An 18,552-nucleotide genomic window follows, 5' to 3' on the forward strand; every position below is an offset into this window, starting at 1 on the left:
AAGTAGCATCCATCTCCTCCTCCTCCTCCTCCTCTCAAAGCCCTCCTTAATGAGATGTCAGATCCTAGAATTGGCCATCGCTGCCCTATAATCACTTTGTGTGGCGGAGGGAGGGGAGAAGGAACGATCCTTTTCCTATCCTCTCTAATATGATGGAAAGATGGTATCTGATCTTTAAGCTGGAAGCTGTTGCCTTGCTGTTCCTTTTCATGTCTGAGCCAAAGGAATCTTTGCATTTGCTGCCTCCAACTCCCCACTGTTGCTTCTCAAATCCACAGTGCTTCAAATGGCAAAGGACACACAGGGACACACACACACACAAAGATGGTTGAGCTACAATAACCAGAAGCATTGGCGCCAGAGACCACGCAACAGAGAGCGAAGGCCAGTTATCGCAGCAAAGTCAACATATCCAGCCCTTACTATTGCAGGGCAGCAGCTCCACCAATCCCTGTTGGTTAAATTATTAATGGGATGCTCATCTTGCAGCTCGTGAAGCAGAGGGTGAGAGTAATGGAGAGGAGCTGCCTCCAATAGAGTCTTGTTAGTCTTTATTTTTATTTTTTCCTTCCTGATGCTCGGACCAGATGTGCACACGGCATCTGGCCTATGTGCAAAACGCACAGTCCCTGCTGTCAGTTACTTAGCAAGTTACCACTAAAAGGTTGAGCTCTCCCTTTGGTAAACTTGTTTGAAAGCGTGCACAATTTTGCATGCCGAGAGCAATTCCAAACATTTTGAAATCCTAAGTCTCTAGCTCTCAGGATTTTTCTTTCGCAACCTGTGCGATCCCACCATGGCGGATATATAACACTTCGTATCATTGCTGCTGCATTAACTGCATGCCCTTCCCATGGAGCATTGTGTCTGTCTCATGGTGGTCCCCTATGATATATAGGGGCTTTATATATATATATGAGGGTTTAAAAAACAGCACAATCCTTGCAGCTAATTAATAGACATCTGGTGGGAAAGGGGGAAAGGGAACAGGGAAGCAAGCAAACCCAGGCACTATTTCTTCATAAAATGATCTGGCTTTGCTGTGTCTCTTCTTAAGCCTTCCTCTAGGCAACCTCATGGCACTATGGTCCTTAGCTCTTCAGTGGAGGAGCTGGAGGAAAGGTAGAGGCCAAGAAGTATAGCATTCATGACATTATACTTGAATAGTGTTATGAGTTTGTGTTCAGCTGAGTGCCGGACCTCTCTAATCCCTGGATCCAGCACGTGTTGAAATCTAATCAAGGCTTCTAATTTTTGGAATAGCCAGGCGAGCCACCGAGTGACCTGTAAAGAGAACAAAGGAAGGGGGCTCTGTGGGAGACAAACTGTGTCAGGAGGAGAAACCTCGAAGAGAACAGGTAAGTTACAAGAGGTGCTATGGTTGACCCCGCAATTGCTTATTCCTGCTTTGTCCCATGCAGAGTGGTACAGATAAATGGATATTATGGCTACTTTGAACACTATAATTGTCCCGTTGATATCTTCTTCTTGAAGCCTGGTGCTGCACCCCCCCCCCCTCAACGGAAATCCCTTCCACCTCAGCCCCAGATCATGCAGTGGGGGAAATGGCCTGCGAGTGTTCGGTGCCAGGGGTGCCAATTTGAATAAAATATTGAGGGGCCCAGGTAAACCCAGCCGTACATTATTGATCGCAAGATGCGCCCGCCCCCGTTTGAATAGCAATGCCCAACAACTTTGAGGGGGAAGCCCCGCTCAAATATTTTATAAGGGGGAGGCGAAGGAACCACGGCCCCTGGGAGTTGGCTCCTATGTTCGGTGATGAAGCAAAAGCACTCTGCACATGTTCTAGGGCGAAGCTGTTTGATGGCTTACTTCGGGACATCTTCCAGGACGAATGCCGAGATTCCTGCATTGCAGGGGGGGGGGGGGTTGGACTAGATGAAACTGGTGGGAATCCCTTCCAACTCTGCAATCCCATGATTCTATCCTTCCATGGCACCCGCCCCCGACTCCCTCTTCGGTACTGGGCGGCAGAGGGCGACGCGGAGCAGGACAAGACCGCGCAGCCCAGCCAATCGCGCGCCTCTGTGTCACCAGGAGGAAGCCTCCCGCGCGCCCGGTTGTTGTGTACACTTTGGAAAGATCTCCAGGGGACCCGAAACACCAGGAGGCAGCGAGAGAAAGAAAGAGAGAGAGGCGTGAGACGGCGGGGGCAGAGAAAAGGCTGAGCCTCTGCAGATCCCAGATGGGGAACGGCAGAGTCCCCCGAGGCGAGGCGAAGGCGGAGCTGCAGCTTGCGGCAGCTCTCCAAAAAGGGAAGGCGCGCGCGTAATTTGGCAAGGTGCGGGGCGCAGCTGGGGGGGGGGGGGGCGGGCGCCCGTTGAATGGCGACCCCTCCCAAGTCTTGCATTGCATTGAGAAGCGCCCGCTTTGCTTTTCCCGGTCGGAATGAACTGAGCCTGAAACGGAGCAGCCTCGGGTAAAGAAGGGAGTAAGAGAGGTGAAATCGACAAGTCAAAAGGAGGATCCGCACGTGGCTGACGCCTGTTTGTTAGTCCCCACACACACACACACACACACACCCAGCCGCCCCTGGCTTTCCACCCCCCCCCCCGGTCTTCTGGGCGCGCACCTGTCATGATCATGAAGGAGACGGGCGACTCCAAAGACCAGCAGCTCACGGTGAGTGAAAGGCGCTCCTTGTTTCTAAGTCCTCTCCAGGGGTGAAAAAAAGGAAGGGAAGCGGGCGGCGAAGTCCGTCAGGAGGACGAGAAAAAAAGTTGGCAAGCACTTTTTGAAATGGTAGGCTATACACGCACGTACACGCGCACGCAGTTGGCAAAGAAACCCGAATACAACGGCATGGGGATCGAGTTGATTAATAGCTAAGTTGGTTTGTTAGACGATAAGTAAATGAAAGGCCAAAGTAGGTATCCTAAGGCCTTAGATGGTCTTAGATGATCAGCTTTCTCCCTTATGAAAATGGGATCCAGAAAGAGCTTCGCTGACTCTTTCCATCAGCGCAGCACGTCTGGGCAGGTTAGAATAGCTGTAGTTATGCAGTGAACTAAATCCTCTTATCTTATGCCCCAGACCTAAGAGGTCAAGCCCTGTAAACATACTTAGCTGCAAATAATGACCTGTGATAGCAAAGTATGTGTCAGTTCTCCTGTCCACTAGTTTTATTCCCTAGGTGCAGTTAAAACTTCAGGCTGGCTAAGCATTGTCTTTATAATATAAGTTATTTTAAATACTGTTTTTAATGCCGTAACCGACCCTGGGAGCTTAGGGTGAACAAACAAACAAAAGTGTCGCTAAATAAAATGTTATCCAATGATGGTTAGGCGGGCTGCATCTTGGAGAAGAGTCTTGTCTACCTGTGTGTAAAGGAGCCAGGGGTGCATTGTGGCTGTTGCCGCTGGTGCACGTATAGAGAAAAGCTCCTGTGTATTCTGGTGTGTGCGTTGCATCACACTGGACCTTTGTAGCCTTGTGTATCTGAATCGATATTTGGATAAGGAGTGGAGAGGGGCTACCCTGGGATGAAAATAATGAAAACTGACATGATGATAACCGGGCGTCAATTGTTGTGTGTTCATGGCATAGAGTGGCAATTGTCCTGAACAATGGGATCATCTTGGAAACCAACATTCAGATAATTCAATTCCTGTTGCAATGTACGTGCAACCTGCTGTGTTTTCCTACACAATTATGCTAATTCTGGCATAGGCAAACTTGGCCCTCCAGATGTTTTGGGACTACAACTCCCATCATCCCTAGCTAACAGGACCAGTGGTCAGGGATGGTGGGAGTTGTAGTCCCAAAACATCTGGAGGGCCGAGTTTGCCTAGGTCTGTGCTAATTGGAGCATCTTCAGCACAAAGGCATGGACCACATACCGGTAAGTATAAAGTGAAAACAGGCTCCTGCCTCATGGATCTTGCAATGTAAAAGAAGAAGAAGAAGAAGAAGAAGAGTTTGGATTTGATATCCAGCTTTATCACTACCCTAAGGAGTCTCATAGCGGGTAACATTCTCCTTTCCCTTCCTCCCCCACAACAAACACTCTGTGGGGTGAGTGGGGCTGAGAGACTTCAGAGAAGTGTGACTAACCCAAGGTCACCCAGCAGCTGCATGTGGAGGAGCGGAGACGCGAACCCGGTTCCCCAGATTACGAGACTACCGCTCTTAACCACAGGAAGTGATGGAGAGAAAAAGCACAGAGAGGGATGGGGTCAGAGGGGGAGAGAGTAATAGGGGAAGGGGCTGTGGCTTGGTGGTAGAGCACAGGATGTCTCCAAGGTCTGTCTCAGTGTAAGGCAGATTTCTATATTCCTATGTAGGAGCCTAGACCAGAAGGCATATATGTGGAGCCACCCGTACTGAGAATGTAACCAACTTTATTCAAACACGTTTGTAAGCCACGTTGTACTGTGTAAAGTGCTTCGAGAACTTTTATTGAAAAGCAGTACGGTATATATCCACATTCTAACTAACCAGCTAATTAAATAAGCAGTTATACCTGTTGCACAAGAGAGTGTGCTTTAGTATCTAAACTCTGGTAATGTAAAATTCTAATTCCTAGGTATACAGTCATTTGTAAATCGTATCTCAGTTATGCAGACTTATTTTTAAACATACTTTTATTAATCTAGATTTTCAAGATAGCCTACAAAAGAAAACCATAAAACAGATCAGAAACAAAGGCAGTTGTCGTAGCAACAGTAAAAATGCAAAAAGCAGTAGATACGGAATTGCATTTCAGTTATGCAGGCTTCGATTTCCTCTCTGCTTTTTTGAATGATGCTCCAGCTTAAGATAGGTGAAGGTCTACTGTGTGTGTACAACAAAATGAAACTAAACAGATGGGCGGGTATAAATAGTAAATTATTATTTTTATATAGGGTTTAGAGGGGTGGTTTAGAAACTGCAACGAGTGTCTTAACAGCAGTCCATGTGGTGCTGTATAAAATGGTGTGGGGTTTTTTGAGGGGAAAAGCCTTTTAAAGGCATTCCTGTTGGAGGAAGAATAAGAAACAAGCAGATCTTTCAGACTGAACCCAACATAACAATAAGACCTGTTTTTCCCAGGAGCTGCTGTGTTTGATTTAAAATCAGCTGTGTTTTAACTTCTCAAATGCCAAGGTACAGTGTTGCCTAGAAAGTACCCAGTCTAGATTGTGTCCTGAAAGCCTTTCTTCCAAATTCTGGACATCATGTGATGAGAAAGTGGGCATTTTGGTAAACAAACAGCTCCAGTGAAAGAACATCTTGCAGCTCCCGGCTGTTGTCTTTAGAGGGCGAGTGGGGAAAAGAAATGAACCTTGCTGGCTCACGTGGCTGCAGCAGCTTCTGTAGATCCATGGCTCAGCGGTGTCTGAAGCCAGAGATGCTGCTTTCTGGACAGTGTTTCCTTTCATCCAGGGAAAAATACTGTAATTGTCTGTGTGTGGCTGCCTGCCAAGGCCTGTAAGAGACGCAGGTTCTCTCTCTAGACAGGCGATGCTCAGGTGAAGCACACTGGGCAGGGCGGTGGTGGAAGAAATTGACCCAAGAGAGTTCGGAAGTGGAAGGAACTTTCTTCATGCTTTTTGTCTCTGGACAGCCATGACTCCCATGAAGGTGCTGAGCGTCTCTCTCTCTCTCTCCACCCCACCCGCTCCTCCTCCTCCTCCTCATCTTCCTTGAGTCAGTAGGGGTGGAATCCCTCTGTAGCTCATAATCCATCTCCTCTTTGTATTCTAGGTGGCTCTTCGCATACGGCCGGTCAGCTTGGCAGAGCTGGAAGAAGGAGCCACGCTCATAGCTCACAAAGTGGATGATCAGGTACCATGGGGTCCTCCTTCCTGATGCCTTGCAAAGTGGTGGGAAGGGTGAGTTCTTGAGATGGGACTTTGAAATCCAGCATCAAGGACGAGCTGTGCGGATGGGTTTCAATCATTTAAACATGAACACACACACAATGCAGCGCAGGTCACTGAAAGGTGGTGCAATATCCACCAAGAGTTCAGGGCTGCTGAAGGGAGTAATCTGTTACATAAAGAGGCTCCAAGCTGCCTGGGCAATGCGACCTCTGATCCAGAAGTTCTGGTGCATCATCTTGAAGGCTGGAAGATGCATCCCACATAGGAGGTACTGGAAGCTGCTTTGCCTATTGGTTATCCTGTTGGTTTATTTAGCCTGGTAGTAGCCAATACAATTGGACATGGGTGGCGCTGTGGGTTAAACCACAGAGCCTAGGGCTTGCCGATCAGAAGGTCGGCGGTTCAAATCCCCGTGACAGGGTGAGCTCCCGTTGTTCGGTCCCAGCTCCTGCCCACCTAGCAGTTCGAAAGCACATCAAAGTGCAAGTAGATAAATAGGTACTGCTCCAGCGGGAAGGTAGACGGCGTTTCCATGCACTGCTCTGGCTCACCAGAAGCGGCTTAGTCATGCTGGCCACATGACCCAGAAGCTGTACGCCGGCTCTCTCGGCCAGCAAAGCGAGATGAGCGCCGCAACCCCAGCGTCATCTGCGACTGGACCTAATAATCAGAGTCTCGTTTACCTTTACCTTTAGCCAATACAATGCCCTCCAGACTACACTTGGACTACAGTTCCCATCATCCCTGGCCATTGACAATGTAGGCTGAGATTCTTGGGAGTTGTAGTCCAGCAACATCTGAAGGGCACCATGCTTGCTACCATTGATCTAGTCCATTATTGGATACCAGGAAGTCTCCAGTGGCTCAGGCAGCGGCCTTCCTCCATCCCCTCCTATCTAGTGCTCTTAACCGGTGTTGCCTGAGACTGATCGTGGGATCTTTCGAATGCAGGCACGTGTCCTGGAGGGATAGCTCAGTTGGTAGAGTGTGAGACTCTTAATCTCAGGATTGTGGGTTTGAGACCCATGTAGGGCAAAAGATTCCTGCATTGCAGGGGGTTGGACTCGATGGTGCTCATGGTCCCTTCCAACTACTGAAGGTTACAAATGAAGGTTACAAATGAATTTTCCTCTTTATTCTTAGGGTTAGGCACAGTGGAAGGCACAGTGGCACGGAAAGCTGGCTTGGCCTTTCTTCAAATGAAGTCCTGACAGCATCTGGGCACTGGCAAATGTTAAAGTGAATGAGAAAAGGGGGGGGGGTGCTAATGACTTGGCACTGAAGATTGCAGGGGGAGGTGATTGCTGAGAAATCAAGTAATAGTGGGATTTGGACTAATAATATTATTTTTAAAAGCTGTGTATATGCTTGAGCCCAGGTAGCAGGGATGACATAGGCCAGACTTTATATCTGCAGAGATCCCTTGCTTTCTTGCTGAGGAATCGCTGCTTCTTGCAGTGGTTTTTGGGGTACAATAAGGCACACTCTGGGTTCACCCTGGGCTTGGCTGCCACCCCTCCCTTGAGCTGATGAACTGAACGCCTTTGTTTTTTTCAGGGATGCTTGTTCGCGGTAGCTGGTTTCCAAATGAGGAATCCAAAAGTTCCCAGGAGCACAGTTGTGGAAACTATCTCTATGCATTTGGGAATAAAACTGTTTTCTGTGCAAGGCCAACTCTGCCATGTGGCAATTATTATTATTATTATTATTATTATTATTATTATTATTATTATTATTATTATTTTATTTATACCCCGCCCATCTGGCTGGGTTTCCCCAGCCACTCTGGGCGGCTTCCAACAGAACACTAAAAACAGAATAAAACTTCAAACATAAAAAACTTCCCTAAACAGGGCTGCCTTCAGATGTCTTCTAAAAGTTGGATAGTTGTTTATTTCCTAGACATCTGGTGGGAGGCTGTTCCACAGGGCGGGCACCACTACCGAGAAGGCCCTCTGCTTGGTTCCCTGTAACTTGGCTTCTCGCAGCAAGGGAACCGCCAGAAGTCCCTTGGCACTGGACCTCAGTGTCCGGGCAGAACGATGGAGGTGGAGACGCTCCTTCAGGTATACTGGGCGGTGGCCGTTTAGGGCGTTAAAGGTCAGCACCAACAATTTGAATTGTACTCTGAAACATACTGGGAGCCAATGTAGGTCTTTCAAGATTGGTGTAATATGGTCCCAGCAGCCACTGCCAGTCACCAGTCTAGCTGCCACCTTCTGGATTAGTTGTAGTTTCTGGGTCACCTTCAAAGGTAACCCCATGTAGAGCGCATTGCTGTAGTCCAAGCAGGAGATAACCAAGGCATGCACCACTCTGGTGAGTCTGCGGGCAGGTAGGGTCTCAGCCTGCATACCAGATGGAGGCAATCGCCCAAGGCCCCAGATGCTGGTTGGCTACTTAAATTGCACACCAATGATCACATTGCCCCAGCGGCCCCTTCACTGGCTTCTGCAGGGTCTCCTTGCTAGATTTCCCATGAGCTGCCCCTCCCTTTCTACCTTTTCTCTTTCTTTTGCCTGCTTCTTCCATCTTCACTTCCTCATAGCTGCCATTTGGAGCTGCACTGTGCTGGACATCTTGCCATTCACAAGTGTGTGTGGGCCTGCTCTATTACTCCTGAGCTGAATGTTTTCTGTAGCGTTTCTCATGGGTGTGCTGGTGTCTTTCATCATAACCCTTTGCTATGTTTCCTCGGAGCACAGAAGGTAAGCTGAGATTCCCAGTTCTCCGCAACACCGTCTCTGGACTTGGTCTATATGCCATTGAACATTCTCATTAGCAGCTGCTAAGGAGCCCTGCTTGTCTCCCTGTTTGCTGGAGTCAGGAGAGAAATGAGGTGTGCTGATTAGAAGGATATTCTTGGACTCCCCTTGAGAGTTGCTGGGAAATGCTGACTGCAATTGACTCTGCAAGCTTGACTCCTGAGACTCAGACGGTCCCCGGTGGGAGCCAAGCTGTTGCGCCTGTGTGCTACATTTGCTTTGGTTTTAGGAATTGCATCATGTCTGGGCAATGCAGAGCCTTCCTGGATCTTCTTGGAACTGTAGGCAGATTATAGTGTGTGTGTGTGTGTGTGTGTGTGTGTTTTCCAAGACAGATGAACGCAGCTTTAAAGAGGGATTAATGCTCATTATACTGTTACACTCGGCTCACTTTTCTAAGTTATAAGATGCTCCAGGAGTGCAGGACTTGGATATGTTAGGTTCCCTCTGAAAGAAGGTTGCTCAGGGCTTATTGACATTTTGTAATATTTGAGTTCATTTACAAAAATGCGGGTGGCGCTGTGGGTTAAACTACAGAGCCTAGGGCTTGCTGATCAGAAGGTCGGCCGTTCAAATCCCCGCGACGGGGTGAACTCCCGTTGCTTGGTCCCTGCTCCTGCCAACCGTTTCGAAAGCACGTCAAAGTGCAAGTAGATAAATAGGTACCGCTCTGGCAGGAAGGTAAACGGCATTTCCATGCGCTGCTCTGGTTCACCAGAAACGGCTTAGTCATGCTAGCCACATGACCCAGAAGCTGTACGCTGGCTCCCTCGGCCTGTAAAGCAAGATGAGCGCCACAACCCCAGAGTCATCCGTGACTGGACCTAATGGTCAGGTGTCCCTTTACCTTTACCTTTACAAAAACGTAGAATTTGAGAATACAGTCTTACCTTGGTTTTCAAACAGCATGTGTCCTGGAAGTCCATTCGACTTCCGAAACGTTCGGAAACCAAGGCGTGGCTTCCGATTGGCTTCCGATTGCACAGGTGCGCCAGAAACAATAGCAGAAGCTGCATCTAAAAAAAGTTCAAAAACACTCACTTCTGGGTTTCAATCTTTCGGGAGCCGAAACATACGAGTACCAAGGCGTTTGACAACCAATGTACGACTGTAGGTGGAAGCACAGCTCATTCACTTCAATGGACATCCAAAGTCTACAGCTCCCACACCAAACTCTTAAGAGGCTTACAAAGCGCAAACTCCAATCTCTGTTTCTCTCAATCTTTGTGTAGAAGTGCAGTCTGTTCCCTTTCCTTCACAGACAAAGTTTTCTGCACCTAGTACAGTACATGTGGCAGGAACTCTGTCATATTAAGATGGCAAGAAGTTGAGGTTAGACTGGCACAGTGCTTTGCTTCAGATGCTTTGTAAGGATTGTGTTGTTGTTGTTTTTTCAAACCTGTTGTTTTTAAAGGGGGTCTGCGGAAGGAGATCTGGGTCCTATCCAAGAGACCTGGAGCTCATGTCCCCTAGGCTACCCCCAGAGAAATGCCCCTGATTGCAGCTGTATGCTTCTGTCTGATCCCTCTGAGTTTTGGCTCCAATAATATAATTTTAATGCTACCCAAAGGAAAAGGAAAAGTCATAATCAGAATGTCACTGGGGCATCAGGAAAACAGAAGATGTGTTTTTAAAAAGAAAAGAAAGGAAGAGAAAACAGATGTAGCTTGGGGAATTTATAAATTGGTTGGTTTTTCACCTTTCCTACATTTGTGTGAAACAAGCAAAGGATGGAAGGGGGCAGTGAGCAATTTGAGAGTAGTGGGTTTGTAGGTTGGATGGAATCAAGTAGGACAGGCAATGAAGAAGAAAGAACATGAGACTTGTCTTGAAGGGATAGCAAAACTGGGAAGGAGGAGATGGAAATCCAAAATTTGCTGAGCTGAATATTTATTAGAGGTTGTATATAAGAGCTGGGTATTTAGCCAAACTATTATTTCTGCCTGCCTATAGGGAATCCATGTTTGTTTTAAAACAACAAAGAGTCCCGTGACCCACCAAACTATAAACTGAAAACTATAGGCTGGTAAGCTTTGAAGATGTCGCAGGACCCTTCCTCATCTTTGCTGCTGCAGAAAAACACCGCTACCCGTGTGGGAATCAAACGTCTGTCTGTTTCACTGCAATGTATACATGGCAGAAAGTCCAAAGCAGCTGTGACAAAAACAGGCCTGGTGATAATACACAGTAGAACAGCATGCAGTCGCTGTAGATTTCCTCCACGGAAGGGACATGCATCTAAGAAATCACTGCATGTGAGTGGGTTATAAATGGATACGAGTCTCGTGTGGCCAAAGGTTAGGTTGCTGATGATCATAAATGGTCAAAAGGCTCCTTGCAATTCATCTAATCCTTGTGCTCGCTGTTTCCTTTGCTTTGACCTACAGAAGCTTCTCCTGCCTTCCCCCCACCCCACATTTTGGCAACAGTAGGAGCTGAAATGGTTCAAATTTCATGGGAACTGGCTGCCCGCATGTGAGGAGAGGCAAGTTTCTGTTAATCCCTATCGTGATTATTCCTGCTCCCCCAGCGATACGGAATAGAGGGCTCCCCCCCCCTTCTCCTATAAAAGGGGTTGCCTTGGAGACAGCCTCCCTCGTGGATACCTTATCAGCCATGCCAGCCCATTGTTTATGGGAGTGACTTGTCGTCATGGCAATAATACTCTGGAGTCAAAAAGTGGGGGTTAAGCAGGGAGGAACCATGCCAGAACTGTTTCTGGGGGACTAATGCAGAGACTACTAGAGACCCCTTTGAGAAATATAAGCCCCACTCCTGCCTCAATCCTGTGACCGGCAATAGCTTCGTCATAAGCCCCTCGCTGTGGCCGGGACTTAATTAGTATGTTTTAAATTTTAGTCAGAGCTCTTTAATTTGTTTATGATTGCACTTAGGTCCGTCCCGTCCCCCCGCAACTTTCCTCTAAGGAGCTCAAGGGGTTATACGTTTCTCCCCCTCCTCTCCGTGTCACACAACAACCCTGTAGGTTTAGCCAAGAGAGGGTGACTGGCCCAAGGTAAGCTTTGTTGCTGGGTCAAGATTTGCACCATGGTCTCCCAGGCCCAGCTCCCTAACCACTTCACGGAGCCAGCAAGAGAAAAAGAAAGAGAGGTTTCAATCTTTCAGCCTGCCCAACCCAGGTCTCAGAATGTATGTTATTTATCATATCCGTCTATCCCTGTTCACCAAAAAGCATTGAATTTTCAAAAAAAAAAGAGAAACAAAACACGTTCCACTTCTATCCCAGAAGAGAGTTTTCACCAGGAAGGTGTCTAGTCTAGGTCAAGAATGTACATCCTCCCCACCAACACCCGATAGGCCTATCCTCCATTTTCAAGACACTGCCATGACTGTGGTGCTGGGGCTTCCTGGATCCGTCACCCAAGGGGGAACCCTTTGTTTCCAGAGGCCACTTCTCCTCCCTAGATTTTCCATCCAGAAAAGGTGGCAGAGCATGTTATTCCTTTGTGTTTGCTTATTAATTTAAATATACACACATTTTGATTTGCCTGTCGACCAGCAGTGAGATAAAACCAATAGGTGGGGAAACAAAAAAATAATAATGAGAAAACAACACACACACACACACACACACACACGCAAGCTGAGCTCCTTTCTAAAAGCCTCACCTGTGGAAAGCAAGTCTCACATCTCCGCCCACTCACCAGGACTGTCTGTTTTCATCAGAGAAATGTTGGAAGGGGGTGCCCTGCCTCGAAGGAGAGATTCTTTTAGATTACTCCGTGTCTCGGCTATGTACAGTCTTGAGAAGAGGCTTCCTTCGACGGAAGGTCCTGAGTTCTCCATCCCCGCAGCAAGATTTGTAGAAGTCATTTGTAGTGTTCTGTAATTTCTGATGTGTCTGTCCAGAAGCGGCCAGGAGAGATTTGACAGCAACACAAACAAACCATTTCCAAGCTTTCGCCCTCAAAACTCCTGATAGCTGAGCAGAATTCTGTTGGGGGGAAACGCTTCGCTCTGAATGATGCCCAAAGGTTTGCTTTCAGAGATGTAAAAGAGTCCGAATTGCACACTGTAAGAGGAGTCCATACCCTGCATTTATTGATCTGTGTTAGTCCTTGTCTTTCTTCTTCCTTGTTACCTTATGGCTGCAATTATTTTTTGATACATCCCCTGCTCGGGTATTTCAGCTCGGTTTAATTTCTCTTGTTTTGTCCTGCTGTGTGAGACAATGCTGCCAGCGTTGCAGCCTATAGATGATAAAACTAATGAACACGATTGTTGTTGTTTGTATTTAAAAAAATCTCGTATTTTAGCAAGACTTGCTGTTCTGAGAGTGCCTCCCCAAAAGAAAGGTGACAAGATTAGAGAAATGGCTCATGCAGAGATGCAGCCTCCTCTAAGGCTGAAGAATACATAAAATCACAGAATTGTAGAGTTGGAAGGGACCCTGAGGATCATCTAGTCCAACCCCCCTGCAATGCAGGAATATGCAGCTGTCCGATACGGGGATCGAACCTGCCACCTTGGTGTTATCAGCACCAGGGCTGTCTTAAACATATGCGGTGCCGGGGTGCAAAGATCTGCCTGGCGTGCCCCCCCCCCGCGGTTGCCCAGTCCCAGGTGCGCAGGAGGGTGGAGCCGGCCAGCCGCCCGCCCGCCTCAGCGTCTCGCTGGCTTGGTCGTCCCCCAATTCGCTACACAGAGCCGCCCGCCACAGCACTCTGACCGACGGACGGGCTTTTCCCTGGACTCAACTCTCGGGCCCCGGACTCTCAGCCTGGCATCCCTGAGAGCCCGGCACCCGGGTGCCCTGCACCCCTAGTGCTTATGCGTAAGATGGCCATGATCAGCACCGCAACTGAGGCTGGCATGGGTATGTCCTTGCATTGGGAGTGGTTGGCTGATCCAACCGCACCGAAAGCAAAGATGTAGCAGAATTAGCTGCCCTTGGAGAAAGCTGACTGGGTGGAAACTTAGTCGGAGCAAATAATCATGCAGAGATGCACACTTTCCTCTCAGTCAGCTTTCCTTGTCTCTCATTACTGTGCCTTTAACAACTCCATTATACAGGCAGAAATCAACTGGTGAGTTTGTTTCCTCGCACGGATATGCATTAGTGGGAGTAAAGATTTTCCTGTTGAATTGTTACCAGTTGTTAAAGGTAGGGGATCTAACCTCTGTTGCAGTGAGTGGTGGGGGAGTTTTGTCTGTTGGTTTTAAAGGGGAGGAAGAAGAGGAGGAGACCACCCTGTTTATCAGTGTCCCTCTCCCTAGTAGGTCACCTTCCCTCTCTCTTCCTTCAGATCCTCTGCACAAACCTCAGGACAGAATCACACAGAGGCCCATTTGTCCAAGCGAAGTTATGAGGCCGGCCAATTGAGTTTTTTGGCCTTGCTCACAAAGCGCCCATGAATGCCCGCTGAAACAATGCCCTGATTCTCTGGGCACAATGGGCAAGATTGCTGCCAACAGCACAGGCTGTTCTTGTTGCTGAGAGTTACCTGTGTCTCCACCTGAAAGAGAGTAACCATTCAAATCCCAATCCTGGGAGGAAGGAGGGAGAGGGAGACAACACATCCCTAACCTCAGTGAAATTTATTTAAAATGATCATGATGGTGGTGGCAGCGGCGATATGTCCCAGGATGCATCACAACAACATTTAAAACAGTTTTAAACATATTTCAAAAACAAGAATAGGGTGGGTCCTAAACACAGGGCTTTTTATCAGCCAAACTGAGTTCTGGCACCTCTTTTTCTGGAAAAATAGCACTGCTTAAAAGTTGTTGTTGTTGTTGTTCAGTCGTTCAGTCGTGTCCGACTCTTCGTGACCCCATGGACCAGAGCACGTCAGGCACGCCTATCCTTCACTGCCTCTCGCAGTTTGGCCAAACTCATGTTAGTAGCTTCAAGAACACTGTCCAACCATCTCATCCTCTGTCGTCCCCTTCTCCTTGTGCCCTCCATCTTTCCCAACATCAGGGTCTTTTCTAGGGAGTCTTCTCTTCTCATGAGGTGGCCAAAGTACTGGAGCCTCAACTTCAGGATCTGTCCTTCTAGTGAGCATTCAGGGCTGATTTCTTTGAGAATGGATAGGTTTGATCTTCTTGCAGTCCATGGGACTCTCAAGAGTCTCCTCCAGCACCATAATTCAAAAGTATCAATTCTTCGGCGATCAGCCTTCTTCTGCTTAAAAGTACCTGTGATGTATTCAGTGGTCTGTGTTTGCCTGAGCTTGAGTCTGGACTAAGGATTCTGAGCCCCTGTGTTCTGATTCGACACAGGATATCCAGTCACAGAACATTTCAGGATTTGGGCCTCTGCCATTGGCTCTTAAACTCTTGAGTCGTGATTCGCAGCTTGGAAGTTTAGACAACCAATCACGTTGGGAGTGGGAGTAGCCCAGGCCTCCAGAAATGTATATAAGAAGTTGCTTTGCCCCTGTTGTCCACTTCTGTTAGTTCAATAAAAGTTATTGCTGTTATCACTGTGTCCTGCCATGTGGGAACCCACCTACATTTCAGTACCCATCTCAAATGTTGAAGGCCAGAGCAAATGTGTGTTTGAGTTACAATAGTATTTAGAGTCAAGAAGCCGAGTCTTATGCTGTCAGGAATTCAAATCTGCAACTGATTTCTGAGCCATGCCATATGCATGTGGGATCCTTCCCACCCGTTCCATGTAGATTCCAACCATGAATGAAATTGTGGAGCAGGAAAATGGGGGTGGTGGAGTGTGGAGGAGCAGTTATACTGTACTGCATTCAATGCTTAAAGATAAAAGTTGCTCCTTTGCTTTGTGTTGGGTGCTTCCTCCTTCTCAATCCTCCCTCCCTCTGCTTTGCTGCCATGTCTTCTCAGAGCTATTTGTGTCCCATTTGCAACTATTTCTACCTGATTAATGTCAGAGAATGGTAAAAGGTAAAGGACCCCTGGCCGGTTAAGTCCAGTCAAAGGCGACTATGGGGTTGCGGCACTCATCTCGCTTTCAGGCCGAGGGAACCGGCGTTTGTCCACAGACAGCTTTCCAGGTCATGTGGCCATCATGACTAAACCGCTTCTGGCACAACAGAACTCTGTGATGGGAACCAGAGTGCACAGAAACGCCGTTTACCTTCCCGCCACAGGGGACCTATTTATCTACTTGCACTGGCATGCTTTCGAACTGCTAGGTGGGCAGGAGCTGGGACAGAGCAATGGGAGCTCACTCGGTTGTGGGGATTCGAACCACTGACCTTCTGATCAGCAAGACCAAGAGGCTCAGTGGTTTAGACCACAGCGGTACTGTCAGAGAATGGTAATGTGGCTTCAGTGGCATTGAAGGACAGGGAAATCCTTTTACATGGCTCTTGCTGTAAATGCTCGCAATGGGAGCTATTGATTGACATAAACTTAGGAAGAAGAAGAAGAAGAAGAAGAAGAAGAAGAAGAAGAAGAAGAAGAAGAGTTTAGATTTGATATCCCGCTTTATCACTACCCGAAGGAGTCTCAAAGCGGCTCACATTCTACTTTCCCTTCCTCCCCCACAACAAACACTCTGTGAGGTGAGTGGGGCTGAGAGACTTCAGAGAAGTGTGACTAGCTCAAGGTCACCAAGCAGCTGCATGTGGAGGAGCAGGGAATCGAACCTGGTTCACCAGATTACGAGTCCACTGCTCTTAACCACTACACCACACTGGCGTAAGGATCTTAAAAGGAGAATAATATTGGTGGAAGATTCTGACATGCTAGGGAATCCCCAAGATATGTTCCTTAAGTTATTTATTTACCACACTCAGCTTTCCATTCTTCCTCCAATGAGCTTAAGGCGCTGCTTTCCATCTTCATTTCATCCTCACAACAACCATGCAGGGTTGGTAATTAAGGCTGACCCTGGCTCAATGTTACCCTGGCTGAGTGGGGATCTGTTGGTTAGAGTGTGGTGCTGGTCATGCCAAGGTTGCTGGTTCGATCCCCATACGGGACAGCTGCATATTCCTGCATTGCAGGGGGTTGGACTAGATGATCCCGGGGTTCCCTTCCAACTCTACGATTCTGCCATATGGCATACCACACTGGTTAATTTATCCCAAGCCGCCCCTTTCTTTTTATCTGCTGCCTGCCTACTATGGCGATTGCCTTACACACCGGCCCCTTTTAAGGCCTCTTGGAGACGGTGAAACCCAACCTAACGTTGCCGTCTAGGGCAATCTGATCTCTGCACACGCAAGAATGACAAGCTGCTCTCACAGGGGGACAGATGCTGACATCTACTGTGCCATCGGTAGCTACTTTTGTAGCAGGTATCCAGTTCTGCTTCTGAACGGTTGAACTGGGGAAAGGAGAGGCTTCCCTTCATCGGCGAAAGCTCTTAAGTGCCAGAGGTCTCAGGCAGAGGGGCTGGCATTAGGCATTACATAACCACCCCCAAGCCAAGAGACAAATCTTATGAGGTGAACCCTTAGCAGTCGTTCCCAGAAGGCCAAGCTGCAGCACTGAGGTAAAATCTCTCTGGGATTCAAGTTCATTTAGGCAGGCTAGCTCCAAAGAGAATAAGGCTGTGTACACAGTACTGTATGCATTCAAAGCACATTCAAAGCACATTCATTCCCCTCAAAGAATTGTGGGCACTGTAGTTTGTCCCTCACAGTTACAGTTCCCCTTAACGCTCAGCATAAACTACAGTGCCCAGAATTCTTTGCGAGGAACGGATGTCCTTTAATGGTGTAGTGCAGGGGTGGCCAACTTCCAAGAGACTATGATCTACTCACAGAGTTAAAAACTGGCATTGATCTACCCAGTTCAGGTCAAAGGAAGGAAAGCCCTGTTTTAGGGGGTTCACGTGAAAGTTGTTGAGCTTCTTTAGGGAAGAGGAAAGTGACGTTGAGCTTTTTTTTTAAGGAGGAAAGCCCTGTTTTGGGTGGTTCAGGTCCTTTTAGGGGTGCAGGGCAAAGACATTGAGATATTTTTTAGGGAAGCCAAAGTTTTTTAGCTTCTTTGGGGGGAGCCACTGATCTACTGGTGATCTACCACAGACGTCCAGTGATCTACCGGTAGATCACAATCTACCTGTTGGACATGCCTGGTGTAGTGTGTACTTAGCTGTAGCCTCATTTCTGCCCAAAGAAAGCAAATCCTTAAATACAAATCCAATAGTTTCATTCCCCTTTCCAGGATCTGGCAAAAAGGAAAAAAAAATCCCCAAATACACTGCAATCCATAGCAGATACATATTCCACAACATTTCTCCAAGGAAAATAGAGGTGTTCTATAATGACAACAATAATAATGTTATTATTTATATCCCACCCATCTGTCTGGGTTGCCCCTAAAAACAAAAACAAAACATTAAAAGACTTCCCTACACAGAGCTGCCTTCAGATGTCTTCTAGAGGTTGTGTAGTTACTTATCTCCTCGGTTCAGGGGTTGCATAACTCCATACCCTCCAACACTTATCCCATGAAAATAGGGACGTCCTAAGGAAAAGTGGGACATTCCGGGATCAGATCAGAATCTGGGACAGCTTCTGTAAATCTGGGACTGTCCCTGGAAAATAGGGACACTTGGAGGGTCTGCAATTGTAGGTGCCGGTAAGGAATCAAGGCTGAATCCCTCCCAACCCTGCTGACTCCATAGCACAACAGTTCAGCGATGCAGACATACACACACACACACCCTTTCCCTCCCACCCCCATATCACTTAGTGGCTACCGATCTGCTTGGGATTAAGCCCAGCAAACAGACACCTGATCCAAGACCAGCAATGGCACCCGCACGGCTAGTATGGACCTGTCCCCTTTGTCATATCAGATTAGGGTTGGAAGGGATCAGAGAGAAGCACAAAGGAAGATTAATGATCCACAGGCAGGTGGGTGGACACCTGCATTCAGGATAACAGCCAGTGTGGAAGCTCTAATACACTGGTGTCCTAACTTTTTCCAAAGAAGACCAGATTCGATGAAGTGAAGGGCCATGAGGGCCGACCAAAAGGGCGACCAGGGTTGTTGGCCTTTTTTTTAGG

General features: G+C 47.8%; 1 protein-coding gene across 1 annotated transcript in view; it reads left to right on the plus strand.

Moving 5' to 3' along the window:
- The first annotated feature begins 2,574 nt into the window (after nucleotides 1–2,574).
- KIF19 (kinesin family member 19) overlaps nucleotides 2,575–18,552 on the plus strand; it is a 42,243-nt gene continuing 26,265 nt past the window's right edge. The window contains exons 1-2 of the mRNA XM_033138962.1: nucleotides 2,575–2,643; nucleotides 5,707–5,787. Of these exons, the coding sequence (XP_032994853.1) occupies nucleotides 2,599–2,643; nucleotides 5,707–5,787 (126 nt within the window). The 5' untranslated portion in view covers nucleotides 2,575–2,598. The remainder of the gene's footprint in view (nucleotides 2,644–5,706; nucleotides 5,788–18,552) is intronic.

This window comes from Lacerta agilis, chromosome 2, assembly GCF_009819535.1.
Source record: "Lacerta agilis isolate rLacAgi1 chromosome 2, rLacAgi1.pri, whole genome shotgun sequence".
In the NCBI taxonomy this organism is placed as follows: Eukaryota; Metazoa; Chordata; class Lepidosauria; order Squamata; family Lacertidae; genus Lacerta; species Lacerta agilis.